Below are 16,760 nucleotides of genomic sequence, written 5' to 3' on the forward strand. Positions count from 1 at the left end.
AGGAGACGTGCCGGCAATACCTCTTAGCACCTTTGGCCCCTCTGCCTGGCTGGGGCTCATGTACCATGTTCTGGACCCAGACCCAGCTTGACTCTCTGTACACGGCCTGGGGTCAGGCCCATGCCAACACTTGGCCAACCTTTGGGGCTGGGTGCCGTGACCCCATTTCTTGGCCCGTGCCACAGCAGACAGGATGCCCCTGCCTGGCAGAGTTGTCCAGATGGCTCTGCCTGAGGCAAGGAAGACTGGCCTGACCTGTCAGAGGAGCCAGCCCTGCCCTCCCTGACTTCCTGCCCCCTCGGCCCCAGCACCTGAGTCAGTGGCTGGCTGGCTGGGACGATGGAACGGGGATGAGGGAGGCTGAGCACCAGGCCTCCTCAGGCAGTTGGCTCAGCGCACAGGTGAGCCTCTGATGCCATGAGGTGGCCCCAGGCCTGTTTCCCACCTCTCATAAGGGCAGGAGAGGGGCCACAGGAGACCTGCCCATCCTACTTGCCCTCAGCTTCTGTCGTGGGACCTGTTTCCACTCCTCCCAGCCTGTGCCCCCGGCAGCCAGTGTGATCCTTGCTCAGTGCCAATCTCATCCTATCCTCTTTCTATTTTTATAGTTTTGAGGTAGGGTCTTGCTGTGTTGCCCAGGCTGAGCAGGGTGATGCGATTTTTTTTTTTTTTTTTTTGAGATGGAGTCTCACTCTGTTGCCGAGGCTGGAGTGCAGTGGTGCGATCTCGGCCCACTGCAACCTCTGCCTCCCGGGTTCAAGTGATTCTCCTGCGTCAGCCTCCTGAGTAGCTGGGATTACAGATGTGCACCACCATGCTCAGCTCATTTTTGCATTTTTAGTAGAGACGAGTTTTCACCATGTTGGCCAGGCTGGCCTCAAACTCCTGACCTACAGTGATCTGCCCGCCTCGGCCTCCCAAAGTGCTGAGATTACAGATGTGAGCCACCACGCCCGGCCGGTGATGCGATCTTGACTCACTGCAGCCTCAAACTCCTGGGCTCAAGTGACCCTCCTGCCTCAGCCTCCCGAGTAGCTGGACCACAGGTGTGCAGTACCACACCAGGCTAATTTTTAATTTTATTTTTTGAGATGGAGTCTCACTCTGTCACCCAGGCTGGAATGCATTGGTGCCATCTCGGCTCACTGCAAACTCCACCTCCCAGGTTCAAGCTGTTCTCCTCCCTCAGCCTCCCAATTAGCTGGGATTATAGATGCACACCACCACACTTGGCCAATTTTTTGTATTTTTAGTAGAGACAGGGTTTCACCATGTTGGCCTGGCTGGTCTCAAACTCCTGACCTCCAGTGATCCACCCGCCTCGGCCTCCCAAAGTGCTGGGATTACAGGCATGAGCCAGCATAGCTGGCTAATTTTTTAATTTTTAATTTTTTGAAGAGCCACGGTCTCATGATGTTGCCCAGGCTGGTCACAGTGTTGACCTACTAGGCTCAAGTGATTCTCCCACCTCAGCCTCCCAAAGTCCTGGCTGGGATCACAGACATGAGTCACTGTGCCTGGCCTAGCCTCTTTTGCTTGAAGTGCACCGTCACCTTTTCATTGCTCGTCCACTGGAGGCAGAACTTGCCCTCCCCACATGCACCAGGCCCCTTCCCATCTAGCCTCCACCTGCCCATCCTGAGCCTCAGCCCTCACCCACACTGTCCAGGCTGTCAGGCACATTGTCCGTCTTGTTCCTCAAACAGGCCATGAACCCACCTGCACAGGACCTTTGCACAGGTTGCGTTCTCTCTGAAACTCTCTTCCTGTGAGGTGTTTGATTTCTGCATGACCTTGCGATTGCAGGGAACACCCCTTCCCCCACTGCTGAGGCCCTATCCCCCTGCTGTGTCACTGTGTGTCCTCGGTGAACCTTCCCTTCACGTGTTTGTCTATGGGATTGTGTCTGTCCGCCTCTTGTGCTAGGCTGTGAGCACCTTGAGGACAGAGGCAGGGTCTGTTGCACTCATCTCTGGGCATACCTACATGCAGGTCGAGCCCAGGACCAGGCACAGACCAGCTCATCAAAGGAGTGAATGATTGTGCACGAATGAATGAGTGAAAGCCCTGTCAAAGCTGCTGAAGGGACTTGCTTCTGGCCCCAGTGGAGCCAGTGTCAGTGTGGAGGGCACTCCAGGTCACGCACCACCTTGGTCCCCTACCCTCCGCCTCCGCCTCCACCACTACAAGCAGTGGTCAGGGCGGGTTGCAAAGGGCATTGCTGAGCCCGGCTCACCCTGCTGGGCCCTCAGTTAAATTAGGAGCCTGTGTTACTCACAGGTGACCAGCCCAAGACACTCCAGGAAGTCATGGAGACACCCGGGGCCCCACCCAGCTTCCCAGCCACTCTGTGGCTCCTGGAAGTGGGGGGAGGGGAGGTGGGCAGGACTGCTTAGTGGTCGGCTGGCAGGAGGGGATGGGTGGACACTGGAGGGTGCCCGGGCCCTTTGTCGCCACGGTGAGGGATAGAGGCAGCTGCCACAGCTGGGTGACCTCTGACCCTGGCAACACAGTGGGGACGGGGTCCTGTTTGAGGGTGTCAGTGTCTGGGTTGGGGGGTCCAGGCCTGCAGGTCCCAGAAACAAGAAACCAAGACCAAGTGCAGTGGCTCATGCCTATAATCCTAGCACTTTGGGAGGCTAAGGTGGGAGGATCACTTGAGGCCAGGAGTTTGAGACCAGCCTCGCAAACATAGTGAGACCTTGTTTCTACAAAAATAGAAGTATGCCCGGCACGGTGGCTCACGCTTGTAATCCCAGCACTTTGGGAGGCCGAGGCGGGCGGATCACGAGGTCAGGAGATTGAGACCACAGTGAAACCCCGTCTCTACTAAAAATACAAAAAATTAGCCGGGTGTGGTGGCGGGCGCCTGTAGTCCCAGCTACTTGGAGAGGCTGAGGCAGGAGAATGGCGTGAACCCGGGAGGCGGAGCTTGCAGTGAGCTGAGATTGCACCACTGCACTCCAGCCTGGGCGACAGAGCGAGACTCCGTCTCAAATCAAAAAAAAAAAAAAACAAAATAGAAGTAAAAATAGCCAGGCATGGTGGTGCACACCTGTAGTCCCAGCCACTCTGGAGGCTGAGTGGGAGGATTGCTTGAGCCCAGGAGATTGAGGCTGCAGTGAGCAATGATTGTGCCACTGCACTCCAGCCTGGGTAACAGAGGGAGACCTTGCCTCTAAAAAAAAAAAAAAAGGCAAACATCAGGAGCAAGAAACACAGCAGGAAGGCATCTGTCAGAGTCCTTCCAGGTCCCCATTCCCCTCAAAATGCCCTGGAGTGGGAAGGCAGCTCTCACAGGGCTGAGGGGCTGTGCAGGGGTCTCTGAGGGGCCCCAGGAGGGAGGCATAAAGCCCTGGCCAGTGACAGCCAGTTGGCCAAGGCTGAGCTGGACACAGAGTGGCAGGGGCTCTGGGGGCTTCCGGCCTGCCCACTCTATTCCCAGCTGCCACCCCATCCTGCTCCTGCCTCGAGACCAGAGAAGGCCTGGGAGCATCCTGCCGTCAGGCTGGGCCAGGGCAGCAGGCCTGGGGTGGGCAGGGAAGCCCAGCGGCCGGAGGAGCCCCTTCTCCCGGGCATCTGGCTCAGATTTGGACACAGGAACTTTAACTCAGCGTGAAGGGGTCTCTGAGCTTCCAAGATATCATTGAGGCCCAGGAAACGTGGGGTAACTGAGTAGAGGGCCCCAAACCTTAGTGCAGATTCAGAACGGCAGGGCTGCCTGCACTGCTCCCAGATGCTGCCCGTCCACAGGCAGTGCCAAGTGGGGATGGGAGGCTCCTCGCCTCTGGCCTCACCTCTCCACCTTCCCTGGCAATGCTGACCTGATGTCTAGGCTGTCGGAGGTGCGAGGGGGACAGAATGCACGTGGTGTCTTCTTGGAGGAAGAGCTGGGGCTGGGATCGGGCCCGGGTTCCCCTGTGCCCACTCCAGTCCTGGAGTGACGCAGGTGTGCAGGTGGAGGGCCTGGGGAGGAGCAGCTGGGGTGTGGGCGTGTGTTGGGCATGTGGGAAGCTCAGGAAGAGGAGGGGGTTCCTGGGGACCAGGCTGAACATGGCTGGATGGCCAAGCGGCTCCCAGTCGCTGTGGTGCCTGTCCTGGGCTCCTACATGGGGTTACGGGTCTGGCAGCCCTCCCACTGCCCCGACCCGCCATCTTGCCCTCTCTTCCCCAGGTGTCTCATGCCTCTGCTGGACCCTGACTCTGGGCTCCTGGTCCTGGCAGGAAAGGTGAGTGAGAAGCTGGGGCTCCCACCCACATCCACACCCTGGAGTCCAGCCCCTGCCCTTCCCCAAGAGAGAGGAGGAACTAGAACAGGGACTCGGTGTCTTCCCCTGTGCACCCGAGGTGACTGTAGCTCTCCTAGAACACTGGCCTTCCTGAGAACAAGGCCGAGAATAGAGCGGCGTCAGCACACAGTCAGCACTCCGTAAATACTGACTTACACCCCCGGTGCTCACCCCATGTGCAATGAGGCTGAGCAAGTGAGGTAGAGTCGGCCTAGGGCTCAGCTCAGCGCCCAGCATGTGGGGGAGCCCCACCTCCAGCCACTGTGGTTCTGTGGCTCAGATCCTCGAGAACCTGTGGGGGAGCTGGTGCCAGCCCTGGGCCCTCCCCAGGGGTGCAGTCAGCAAATGGGGCTCAGTTCAGACTCATTTCAGGGTGAGAGGCAGCTGTACTGTTACGAGGTGGTCCCGCAGCAGCCAGCGCTGAGCCCAGGTAAGCCTCACTTCCTCGCCCCCTCTCCCCTACCCTCCACTCCCCGGCCCATCCTGCCTGTTCCCCTGTGGTGTCCTCAACAGTGAGCCAGTGTGTCCTGGAGAGCGTGCTGCGGGGGGCCGCCCTTGTGCCCCGGCGGGCGCTGGCTGTCATGAGCTGCGAGGTACTCCGCGTCCTGCAGCTGAGCGACACAGCCATCGTGCCCATTGGCTACCACGTGCCCCGCAAGGTGAGAGGGACCTGGGTGAGGGGCTGCGGGGGCTGGGGAGTCGGGGGGCCTGGGCCTCACTGGCTGCCTGCTTGTCTGCGGCCAGGCTGTGGAGTTCCACGAGGACCTGTTCCCGGACACTGCCGGCTGTGTGCCTGCCACCGACCCCCACAGCTGGTGGGCTGGGGACAACCAGCAGGTAGGACCAGGGCTGATTCACCTCTCCCAGCCTCCCCGAGCCCCTGGTAGCCCCCTGTGTGGCTGTGTGCCAACTCAGTCTGTCCTGCTAGGTGCCCCCCATCCCTACCCAGTTTACCCTCCCATGGGGGCCCTCCTGACTGGGCAGCCCATGCCCCCATCTCCCCACTGCCGGCCTCCATGTAGGTGCAGAAGGTCAGCCTCAACCCCGCCTGCCGGCCCCACCCCAGCTTCACTTCCTGTCTGGTGCCCCCTACGGAGCCCCTCCCTGACACAGCCCAGCCTGCAGTGATGGAGACGCCCATGGGTGATGCAGACGCAAGCGTAAGTACCAGAGCCACCCCCATGCTCCCTCAGCAACACTGCAGTGGCTGCCCTGAGTGTTCACCGGCTCAACGGCCTTTTTTTTTTTTTTTTTGAGACAGTCTCACTCTGTCACCCAAGCTAGAGTGCAGTGGCGTGATCTTGGCTCACTGCAACCTCCTCTTCCTGGGTTGAAGTGATTGTCCTGCCTCAGCCTCCCAAGTAGCTGGGATTACAGGCATGTGCCACCATGCCCGACTATATTTTATTTTATTTGTTGAGACAGAGTTTCGCTCTTCTTGCCCAGGCTAGAGTGCAATGGTGTGATCTCAGCTCACTGCAATCTCCTCCTCTTGGGTTCAAGTGATTCTCCTGCCTCAGCCTCCCGAGTAGGTGAGATTACAGGTACCCACCACCATGCCTGGCTAATTTTTGTATTTTTAGTAGACATGGGGTTTCACCATGTTGGTCAGGCTGGTCTCGAACTCCTGACCTCAGGTGATCCACCTGCCTCGGCCTCCCAAAGTGCTGGGATTACAAGCGTGACCCACTGCACCTGGCCTAATTTTTGTTTTTTTTTTGTTTTTTTTTTTTTTTTTCTGAGATGAGTCTCGCCCTGTCGTCTAGGCTGGAGTGCAATGGTGCAATATCGGCTCACTGCAACCTCCGCCTCCCAGGTTCAAGCAATTCTCCTGCCTGAGCCTCCCAAGTAGTTGGGATTATAGGCGTGTGCCACCACGCCTGGCTAATTTGTATCTTTAGTATCTTTAGTAGAGATGGGTTTTCACCATGTTGGCCAGGCTGGTCTTCAACTCCTAACCTCATGATCCACCTGCCTGGGCCTCCCAAAGTGCTGGGATTACAGGCGTGAGCCACCACGCCCGGCCAATTTTTATATTTTTTTGGTAGAGTCAGGCTTCACCATGTTGGCCAGGCTGGCCTTGAACTCTGGACCTTGTGATCTGCCTGCCTCGGCCTCCCAAACTGCTGGGATTACAGGCTTGAGCCACCACGCCCGGCCCCAGCCTTCTTTGTCAAGTGTAACAGAGACAGAGAAACACGTGGAGCATAAAGAAGGAACTTCACAGTGCTTTCTAAATTGGGCAAACACTTAAAAAGCAAGAATTTTCATATAGATCTAGATTTCTGGCTTCTCCTAAAATACTGGCAGATCTAACCCGCTGGGCACACCCTCCTGCAGGGCCGGGAGCCAGCAGCTGCCACTTGCTGTCCCCGCGGTCTGAAGCTCAGCTGCTTCCCTGTGTGTCTGCGTTTATGCCCGTGCCCCCCGCCGCTCCTGTCCCATGCCCACAGTGGGGGCTCCTCCAGTCCGCAGGGGGCCCAGAGTGGTGACCCTGGAGTCGGCTGGTGCGCCCTCCTTTTGGCCAGCACACCTAGGAGCAGGCTGGCTGACCCCATACCCCTCCCCAGGAGGGCTTCTCTTCCCCTCCCAGTTCGCTGACCTCGCCCTCCACGCCCTCCAGCCTGGGGCCCTCACTCTCCAGCACCAGTGGCATCGGGACCAGCCCCAGTCTGAGGTCGCTGCAGAGCCTGCTGGGTAAGGAGGCAGGACGGGGAGCTCACCCCTACCGCAGGAGCCCTGTCTGCCCCACTCCCCATCATCCTCCTCTCTACCCTACTGCTGAGCACAGGCCTCTTGCAGGGCACCCCCTCACCCAGACTCCCTGGCAGGGTCATTTGTCCTGGGGGCTGGGGTGTGGCGGCTGAGTCTCACCTGTAAAACAGGAGGGCGACTGGGGCCACCAGCTTCTGAGCAGCCGAAGCCCTGGGCTCCACCAAGATTCCTCCCAGCCGCCGTGGAACAGGGCATCATTCCAGACGTTATTCCTGGGCGAGCTGCATCCACTGGATTAGCAGAGGCCTGGGCCTAGGTCCACACTGCACACCCACCTGGGGTGAGGGGAGCGGGCAGCCGGGACTCAGAGTGCAGGGCAGGCGGGGACGGCATCCTCACACATGGTTCCATGTCCCTGCCACCCGCCAGGCCCCAGTTCCAAGTTCCGCCATGCTCAGGGCACCGTCCTGCACCGAGCCAGCCACATCACCAACCTCAAGGGGCTCAACCTCACCACACCTGGTGAGAGTGACGGCTTCTGTGCCAACAAGCTGCGTGTGGCCGTGCCCCTGCTCAGCAGCGGGGGACAGGTGGCTGTGCTCGAGGTGAGGGCCCCACCCCACCAGGGCTGCCCCTCGGTTCCCTGCCAGTGGCAAAGACACGGAGGGCCTTAGCTACCCAGACAGCACAGGGAGCACAAACCGTGTGTCAGGCTCCTGCCCGCCTGTCCTGTGATCCTCCCAGCCGCCTGCCACGGGGCATGCCACTTTTATCCCCATTTTACAGATGAGGGAGAAGAGGCACAGAGAGGTTTAGTGACCTGCCCGGGTCACACAGCTGTGTAAGTGGTGGAGCTGGGATCCGAAGCTAGGCCACCTGAGCCCCAAGCCGGAGCTTTTCCCGCCAGTTCACGCTGCTGCCCCCTCACTCTCTGGGGCCTTGTGGTTGGCACTTGGGGCTCAGAGCACAAGGTGGTCAGGGCAGAGAGCTTGGGTCACCCAGCGGTGGGAGCCTCTGCTGCAGAGGGTGGGCTCCCAGACATGCTGCTTGCCCGCAGCCCCTGGGGACTGGCTTTTCTGCCTGGCACTGATGGGCCACGGGGTGGGGGCACCTCCCACAGCTACGGAAGCCTGGCCGCCTGCCCGACACGGCACTGCCCACGCTGCAGAATGGGGCAGCTGTGACTGATCTGGCCTGGGACCCCTTTGACCCCCATCGCCTCGCTGTGGGTAAGGAGGCTGGGTGCCTGGGCTTGAGGGAGGGTCCTGGGTCCCGGATGGGGTCTGGGGAGCCCAGAGGTCTTGGGCTCAGCAATGATGAGCCCCTGTCTGTCCTCTGCAGCTGGTGAGGACGCCAGGATCCGACTGTGGCGGGTGCCCGCAGAGGGCCTGGAAGAGGTGCTCACCACACCAGAGACTGTGCTCACAGGTCAGGCAGGCTCAGGAATGGGGCTGGGGTGGCCAGTGTCTCCCAAGGGCTCCCGATCACCCCTGCCTTCCTCCAGGCCACACAGAGAAGATCTGCTCCCTGCGCTTCCACCCACTGGCAGCCGATGTGCTTGCCTCGTCCTCCTATGACCTCACTGTTCGCATCTGGGACCTTCAGGGTGGAGTTGATCGGCTGAAGCTGCAGGGCCACCAAGACCAGGTAGGATGGCTACAGAGGTGGGGCCAGCAGTGTGGAGAGGCGGGGCCAGCAGTGAGGAGAGGCGGGGCCAGCAGTGAGGAGAGGCAGGACCAGCATTGAGGAGGGGTGGGGCCAGCAGTGAGGAGAGGGGGGCCAGTGGTGAGGAGGGGTGGGGCCAGCAGTGAGGAGGGGCAGGGCCAGCAGTGAGGAAGGGTGGAGCCAGCAGTGAGGAGAGGGGGGCCAGCGGTGAGGAGGGGTGGGGCCAGCAGTGAGGAGGGGCGGGGCCAGCAGTGAGGAGGGGTGGGGCCAGCAGTGAGGAGAGGGGGGCCAGTGGTGAGGAGGGGCAGGGCCAGCAGTGAGGAGGGGTGGGGCCAGCAGTGAGGAGAGGGGGCCAGTGGTGAAGAGGGGTGGGGCCAGCGGTGAGGAGGGGCAGGGCCAGCAGTGAGGAGGGGTGGGGCCAGCAGTGAGGAGAGGGGGGCCAGAGGTGACAAGGGGCGGGGCCAGCAGTGAGGAGGGGCGGGACTAGCATTGAGGAGAAGGGGGGCCAGCAGTGAGGAGAGGCAAGACCAGCGGTGAGGAGGGGCGGGGCCAGCAGTGAGGAGGGGTAGGAGCAGTGGGGAGGCGTGGGGCCAGCAGTGAAGCAAGGCTGTCTCTCACATCCCCTCCTGCCCGAAGATCTTCAGCCTGGCCTGGAGTCCTGATGGACAGCAGCTGGCCACTGTCTGCAAGGATGGGCGTGTGCGGGTCTACAGGCCCCGGATTGGCCCTGAGCCCCTGCAGGTGAGCACACAGGGGCTGGGGAGTGGCCTCAGACCTGGTTCAGGGGTCCTGGCTGGGTGTCACTCCATGTGTCTCAACAGGAAGGCCCAGGGCCCAAGGGAGGACGTGGAGCTCGCATTGTCTGGGTGTGTGATGGTCGCTGTCTGCTGGTGTCTGGCTTTGACAGGTGAGGACTCAGGGATCCCCATCCCCAGGCTTCAGCAGCCACCTGTGTCCCCCTTCTCCACAGTCACATACATTTGTCAGGCTTTCAGAAACCATCCGGCCCCTCACTGGAAGGTTGGGTGGGTGTGTAGATGATTGGATGAGTGGGTAGATGGGTGGATGGATAGGTGGGTGAATGGATGGATGGGTGGATGAATGAATGTGGGGATAGATGGGTGGATGGATGAGTGGGCAGATGGGTGGATGGCTGGATGGATGAATGAGGGGGTAGGGAGAGATGGATGGATGAGTTGGGGGTAAGGGGGAGATGGATGCAGGGGAGGGTGAGGGGGGTAGGGGAAATGGATGGAGGAGTGTTTTGGGGGTAGCGGGGAGATGGATGGAGGGTGGGTGAGGGGTTGGGGGGAGATAGATGCAGGGGTGCATGAGGGGGTCTGGGGGAGATGGAAGCAGGGGTGGTGAGGCAGTCAGGGGGAGATGGATGGGTCAGTGATTAGTGGGGGAGAAAGAGTCAACGGGGAGCCCAGAGGTGGAAGGGCAGGTTAGAGTGTGGCTGCGGTTCCGGGCCACACTAGGCCTCACCTACAACCCAGAAAAGAGCAGGGGCTACGTGGGCACCTTCTCCCTGCCCCAGGCCCCTTCAGCTCTGAAACACCTGCTTCTGCCCCCAAACCCCCTTGCAGCCAAAGTGAGCGCCAGCTGCTCCTATATGAAGCTGAGGCCCTGGCTGGCGGACCCTTGGCAGTGCTGGGCCTGGATGTGGCTCCCTCAACCCTGCTGCCCAGCTACGACCCAGACACTGGCCTGGTGCTCCTGACCGGCAAGGTGGGCTGGGCTGGAGGGCGGGGTGGCAGGTGAGAGGCGGCGGCGGGGAAGGCCAGTGTTGCCGAAGGGTCCCCAGCCTGCCTTCTTCCCCGCAGGGCGACACCCGTGTGTTCCTGTACGAGCTGCTCCCCGAGTCCCCTTTCTTCCTGGAGTGCAACAGCTTCACGTCGCCCGACCCCCACAAGGTGAGGCCACCGTGGCGCCTGGTCCCCGATGGGATCACAAGGCTGCCCTGCCCCCTGGTGGCCATATGGGCAAGTACAGGAGCCTGTGGGTCAGGGGTCAGAGTCCTGGGCTGGGGCTGGGGCTGGGCCTGGGGCTGTGCCAATCACTGGCAAGAAGAGCTGCTGCTGGAATTATTTAAGAATTTTGAAAGCTTGGCCGGGTGTGGTGGCTCAAGCCTGTAATCCCAGCACTTTGGGAGGCCGAGGCAGGCGGATCACGAGGTCAGGAGATCGAGACCATCTTGGCTAACACGGTGAAACCCCGTTTCTACTAAAAATACAAAAAATTAGCCGGGCGAGGTGGCGGGCACCTGTAGTCCCAGCTACTCGGGAGGCTGAGGCAGGAGAATGGCGTGAACCCCAGGGGGCGGAGCCTGCAGTGAGCTGAGATCGCACCACTGAACTCCAGCCTGGGCCACAGAGCGAGACTCCGTCTCAAAAAAAAAAAAAAAAGAATTTTGAGAGCCGTTGTCATACTCAACCATTATTAAAAATCATATTGTAGGCCAGGTACGGTGGCCTGGAATCCCAGCACTTTGGAAGGCTGAGGCAGGAGAATTGCTTGAGCCCAGGAGTTCAAGACCAGCCTGGGCAACATAGCAAGACCCCATCTCTTCAAAACAAACAAAAAATTACACTAGATAAGGTTAAACTATATGAACCCACAATATGAACCTAAAAATAAGAATATTAAAAACCAAAGTAATAAACACTCAGTTTATCACTTCTAATTAATTTATCCAATTTTACTATTATTTGTGCTGAGGTCACATGTTTCTGTGTTGGAGTGCATGGAGGAAATGCAGGATGATGTGCTATTTACATCTCTTCCCAACACCACATTCAGGGAGTGGAGGTGGCATGTAGAAGCCACCCATGATGGGAGTTTGTACACTGTGGAAATAGGAAAACACCACAAAGCAGGGCTTTCCCTCCAGAGAGCAGGTTGTTCAACATGATCAGCACGCTACTGTCCAGGGACAGGCCCTAGGCATGGTGGTCCTAAGTGAGGGGTGCCGGCACCCTGGGGAGACTGTGTGCCCAGCCATGAGCTCTAGGTCCCAGCGGCAGCTCCGACTCCCTTGCTCCCCCAGGGCTTCGTCCTCCTGCCTAAGACGGAGTGCGACGTGCGGGAAGTGGAGCTGATGCGGTGCCTGCGGCTGCGCCAGTCCTCCCTGGAGCCTGTGGCCTTCCGGCTTCCCCGAGTCCGGGTGAGGGTGGGGACCTGGGACTCCCATGCCCACCCCCTTCTCGGTGCCTAGAGGGGACTTTGGGTCCCGTCTGGCTCTGCTTCCAAACTTCCCTACCCATTGTTCATGGGGACACCTACCCCCTTCTACTGAGATGCTGAAACTCATGGAAGCCCCAGGCTGGTGGGAGGGTCCCAGGTCTTGCCCTGTCCCTCCCCAACAGATGCCCGTGTGCCCTCAGTGCCTGGTCAGTGTCTCAGGACAGCCCGTTTCTCCCTCTGCAGAAAGAGTTCTTCCAGGATGACGTGTTCCCAGACACGGCTGTGAGCTGGGAGCCTGTGCTCAGTGCCGAGGCCTGGCTGCAAGGCGCTAATGGGCAGCCCTGGCTTCTCAGCCTGCAGCCTCCTGACATGAGCCCAGGTGCACAGAGGGACTGGGTGTGGGGAGGAAGCGGGATGGGGGTTGGAGAAAGGGACAGAAGGCCCAGGTTGAAGTTCCATTCCTGTTGGCACTCAGAATCCTCTGGCCTTTGGGAGGGTGGAGTGGCTGTGTCAATCAGTCTCTGAGCCCCTGGAGGGCAGGGCCTGTGGTCTGTGTTTTCATGACATGTCCCCACCCCTAACACACACACACACACACACATGCACACACTCTGGTGTCCAGGGTAGGGCTTATGCACTGAGGCTCCATTGACTGTTAATACCACCTCTTAGATCTGTGCCATAGAAATCCCCTAGGTCGGCCAGGCATGGTGGCTCACGCCTGTAATCCCAGCACTTCAGGAGGCTGAGGCAAGTGGATCACCTGAAGTCAGGAATTTGAGACCAGCCTGGCCAACATGGTGAAACCCCATCTTTACTAAAAATACAAAATTAGCCGGGCATGGTGGTGGGCGCCTGCAATCCCAGCTACTCCAGAGGCTGAAGCAGGAGAATCGCTTGAACCCAGAGGAGGCGGAGGTTGCAGTCAGCGTAGGTCCCATCATTGCACTCCAGCCTGGGCAACAAGAGCAAAACTCCATCTCAAAAAAAACAAAAACAAAAAGAAGAAAAAGAAATCCCCTAGGGCTTCGCACCAAAGAGCCCTCACAAAGGGGACTCTCTGACACCTGTCCTTGCCCTGTCCCAGTGAGCCAAGCCCCCCGAGAAGCCCCTGCTCGTCGGGCCCCATCCTCAGCACAGTACCTGGAAGAGAAGTCAGACCAGCAAAAGAAGGAGGAGGTAGGCATGGGAGAGAGCAGCCGTGCGGAGGTGACAGAGTCCTGGCTGCACCTGGCCACGGCCCCTTAGTTCTCCATCCCCAACCCAGACTGGGACAGCAGCCACATGTCACATCCCCTTCACACCAGAGCCTGGTGGGGTACCTTCCAGAGCCCTGCCGCTGACCACGGGGCCCGGGAAGTGGGGGAGGGCAGTGGGAGCCCTGCCCTGGCCAGACCAAACCCAGCCCAATCTGGCGGTTCTGGGCCCAAGTTCTTTGGGGACCCTGGAGTATATTTTGAGCGCTTGAGGCCATGTGCGGAGATAGTAGCCCCTGGTACCACATGCCACAGCCTCTCAGTCTCTGACTCCCCCTGTCTCTTCTTTGTGTCTTTTTCAATAGAAACCCATCAATTTTGTCAGGGCTGTAATTAAAATGGCTCTTTTGAGGCCGGGCACGGTGGTTCACATCTGTAATCCTAACATTTTGGGAGCCCAAGGCAGGTGGATTGCTTGAGCTCAGGAGTTTGAGACCACCCTGGGCAACACGGTGAAACCCTGTCTGTACTAAATAACAAAAATTTAGCCCGGCGTGGTGGCAGGTGCCTGTGATCCCAGCTACTCGGGAGGCTGAGGCAGGAGAATCACTTGAACCCAGGAGACAGAGGTTGTGGTGAGCCGAGATTGCGCCATTGCACTCCAGCCTAGGCAACAAGAACAAAACTCTGTCTCAAAAAAATAAAGAAATAAAATAAAAATTAACCAGGTGTGGTGTTACATACTTGTAGTCCCAGCTACTTGGGAGGCTGAGGCAGGAGAATCGCTTGCACCCAGAAAGTCAAGGCTGCAGTGAGCCATGGTTGCACCACTGCACTCCAGCCTGGGTGACAGAGCAAGACCTTGTCTCTCCCTAAAAAAAAAAAAAAAGGCCAGGCGCGGTGGCTCTCACCTGTAATCCCAGCACTGTGGGAGGCCGAGGCGGGCAGATCACGAGGTCAGGAGTTCGAGACAATCCTGGCTAACAAGGTGAAACCCCGTCTCTACTAAAAATACAAAAAATTAGCCTGGCGTGGTGGCGGGCGCCTGTAGTCCCAGCTCCTCGGGAGGCTGAGGCAGGAGAATGGTGTAAACCCGGGAGGCAGAGTTTACAGTGAGCCGAGATCACGCCACTGCACTCCACCCAGCCTGGGCGACAGAGCGAGACTCCATCTAAAAAAAAAAAAAGCTCTTTTCACAGCATTGTCAGGGTTGTTCTTGGAGTGGGAGAGGGAATAGGGAGTCCTATTCCCTTCCCTACCCTTCTCCTGCCCTCTCTCCCAGCTGCTGAATGCCATGGTGGCAAAACTGGGGAACCGGGAGGACCCACTCCCTCAGGACTCCTTTGAAGGCGTGGACGAGGACGAGTGGGTGAGTAGTGAGTGGCCTCACTTCCCGGCAGGCAGCGTGATCCCTCGCACTCGCCACGGTGCATGCCTCCTCCCTTCCCAGGCCCTCCTGACTCCCTCCCACCACTTGGTGTTTCGCCCCAGGACTAGTCTGCGCCCCTGTCACCTCCACTTCACCTGCGCTGCCACTTCCTAGTGCACACCTCACGGCTCATCCTCAAGCTGGAAGATACCTCTCTGGCCCCGGCACATGTCACCCCTGCACTCCTGGCTTCCCGTGGGCACTTCCACAGCCTCTGGGCCTCTGGCAGTTCCCAGGGACTGTTTTCACCACTGCTGTCTCTGGGGTAGCTGCTGCTCATCAGCTGCCCACTAGCATGTAGCCAGGGGTGCAGGGTGGTGGGGGATCAGTAGCATGTCCCTGGGCAGGCCCTGGGCACCCTGTCTCCCCCGGTCTCACTGCTGACCTGGGCTGGTCCCAGCCTGGGTTGGCCTCATCCAGGATCTTGGGTTACCCCACGCTGCCCCATCTTGCCTGTTGTCCCAGTTCTGGTCAAGGGCCTTGGGGGCTGGCCCCCCACCAGGCCTTCTAGAGCAGCACCAGTCTCAGGGCCCTGGGACCAGCTGCCCTACTTCCCAGGTTTGTAGCCAGGAGAAGGGGGCATCGCAGAGCTGATGGTCCAGTAAGGGGGGTGTGAGCCCTGCAGGGACTGGCCCGCACCTGCCTTGGATCTTCTCAGCAATTAAACTTTTTTAAGCTGGCCACCTCTTGTGCTGCTGTGGTCTCTGGGCTGGCTGGAAAGGGAAGGGGACAGGAATGTGGGTGACAGGGGTCTGGCCCTGGGCTCCCCTTTATCTCAGCCTCACTCTGGTCCCAAGGCCCAATCAGCTGCGCACTGCTAGGAGTCATTCGCTCACCACGCAGGTTCCTGGCAGTGCTCTGGATGGCGGGATGCTGTAAAGGACAAGAGAGATAAGGTCTCGCAAGGACCTTCAGCTTCTTACACCCTCCTTAAGCAGGGGAACCAGACTGGACACGAGCAGATAGAGTGTGAAGACAGCAGTAACGAAGAGAAACTGGCTGGGCACAGTGGCTCATGCCTATAATACTAGCACTTTGGGAGGCCAAGGCGGGAGGATCGTTTGAGGCCAGGAGTTCAAGACCAGCCTGGCCCACATGGTAAAACGCCGTCTCTACTAAAAATACAAAAAGCCAGGTGTAGTGGTAAGCACTTGTAATCCCAGCTACTTGGGAAGCTGAGGGAGGAGAATTGCTTGAACCCAGGAGTCAGAGGTTGCAGTGAGTGAAGATCCTACCATCTCACAGCCTAGGTGACACAGCAAGACTCAGTCTCAAAAAACAAACAAAAAAGCCTGTGGGACAGGAAGCAACTGGGATGCAGCAAGGCAGGGAATTCAGGGCCTGAGAAGGTGACTTTCAGCTAAGAGCCAAGACTTGAAGGCTGATGAGGAGCCAGCCAGGGAGAGAGCCACTTCCGAGGTAGGGAAGTACAATGTGGGCACAGAGAGAGGAATGTGGAGGGCAGGAGGAAGAGGAAGAAGGGCAGCGGTGTAGAGCAGGGGTCCAGGTGGCCCAACTTTCATCCCACCATTTGTCGAATGCTGTGCGCCAGATGCTCTTCCAGGCGCTTGACATCTAACAGCAGAGAAGAGAGAGAAAAGCTTGCCCAACAGGAACTCCCATTCTAGTGGAAGGAAACAGATTCTCAACAATAAACATAAAAATAAAGTGAGGCCAAGGTGGGAGGATTGCTTGAACCCAGGAGTTTGAGGTCAGACTGGGCAACATAGGGGAACCCTTGTCTCTACGAAGAATACAAACATTAGCTGGGCGTGGTGGCTCACGCCTGTAATCCCTGCACTTTGGGAGGCCAAGGCAGGCGGATCATGAGGTCAGGAGCTCGAGACCATCCGGGCTAACACGGTGAAACTCTGTCTCTACTAAAAATACAAAAAATTAGCCAGACATGGTGGCCCACGCCTGTAGTCCCAGCTTCTCAGGAGGCTGAGGCAGGAGAATCGCTTGAACCCAGGAAGCAGAGGTTGCAGTGAGCCGAGATCGTGCCAGTGCACTCCAGCCTGGGCAACAGGGAGACTCGGTCTCAAAAAGACAAAAGACAAAAAACAAACATTAACCACGTGTGGTGGCACACGCCTGTGGTCCCAGCTACTCAGAAAGCTGAGGTGAAAGTATCAGTCAAGGCTGGAAGGTCAAGACTGCAGTGAGCCATAATCATGCTACTGTACTGCAGCCTGGGCAACAGAGTGAGACCCTGTCTCGAAAAAAAAAAAATTTTTTTTGGCTGGGCACGGTGGCTCACACCTGTAATCCCAGCACTTT

General features: G+C 58.6%; 1 protein-coding gene across 1 annotated transcript in view; it reads left to right on the forward strand.

Moving 5' to 3' along the window:
• Window positions 1-15,163, forward strand: part of LOC100600175 (coronin-7) — a 61,523-nt gene extending 46,360 nt beyond the window's left edge. Inside the window, exons 10-28 of the mRNA XM_030799120.1 lie at window positions 4,175-4,229; window positions 4,662-4,719; window positions 4,803-4,948; window positions 5,034-5,126; window positions 5,312-5,449; window positions 6,860-6,986; window positions 7,434-7,609; window positions 8,125-8,233; window positions 8,346-8,432; window positions 8,509-8,651; window positions 9,306-9,410; window positions 9,491-9,576; window positions 10,259-10,400; window positions 10,496-10,585; window positions 11,719-11,835; window positions 12,099-12,234; window positions 12,943-13,034; window positions 14,334-14,420; window positions 14,543-15,163. Coding sequence (XP_030654980.1) covers window positions 4,175-4,229; window positions 4,662-4,719; window positions 4,803-4,948; window positions 5,034-5,126; window positions 5,312-5,449; window positions 6,860-6,986; window positions 7,434-7,609; window positions 8,125-8,233; window positions 8,346-8,432; window positions 8,509-8,651; window positions 9,306-9,410; window positions 9,491-9,576; window positions 10,259-10,400; window positions 10,496-10,585; window positions 11,719-11,835; window positions 12,099-12,234; window positions 12,943-13,034; window positions 14,334-14,420; window positions 14,543-14,548 — 1,993 coding nt within the window. The 3' untranslated portion in view covers window positions 14,549-15,163. The remainder of the gene's footprint in view (window positions 1-4,174; window positions 4,230-4,661; window positions 4,720-4,802; window positions 4,949-5,033; window positions 5,127-5,311; window positions 5,450-6,859; window positions 6,987-7,433; window positions 7,610-8,124; window positions 8,234-8,345; window positions 8,433-8,508; window positions 8,652-9,305; window positions 9,411-9,490; window positions 9,577-10,258; window positions 10,401-10,495; window positions 10,586-11,718; window positions 11,836-12,098; window positions 12,235-12,942; window positions 13,035-14,333; window positions 14,421-14,542) is intronic.
• The last annotated feature ends 1,597 nt before the right edge of the window (window positions 15,164-16,760 follow it).

The sequence above is a fragment of the Nomascus leucogenys genome, chromosome 18 (genome assembly GCF_006542625.1).
Source record: "Nomascus leucogenys isolate Asia chromosome 18, Asia_NLE_v1, whole genome shotgun sequence".
NCBI classification, from domain to species: Eukaryota; Metazoa; Chordata; class Mammalia; order Primates; family Hylobatidae; genus Nomascus; species Nomascus leucogenys.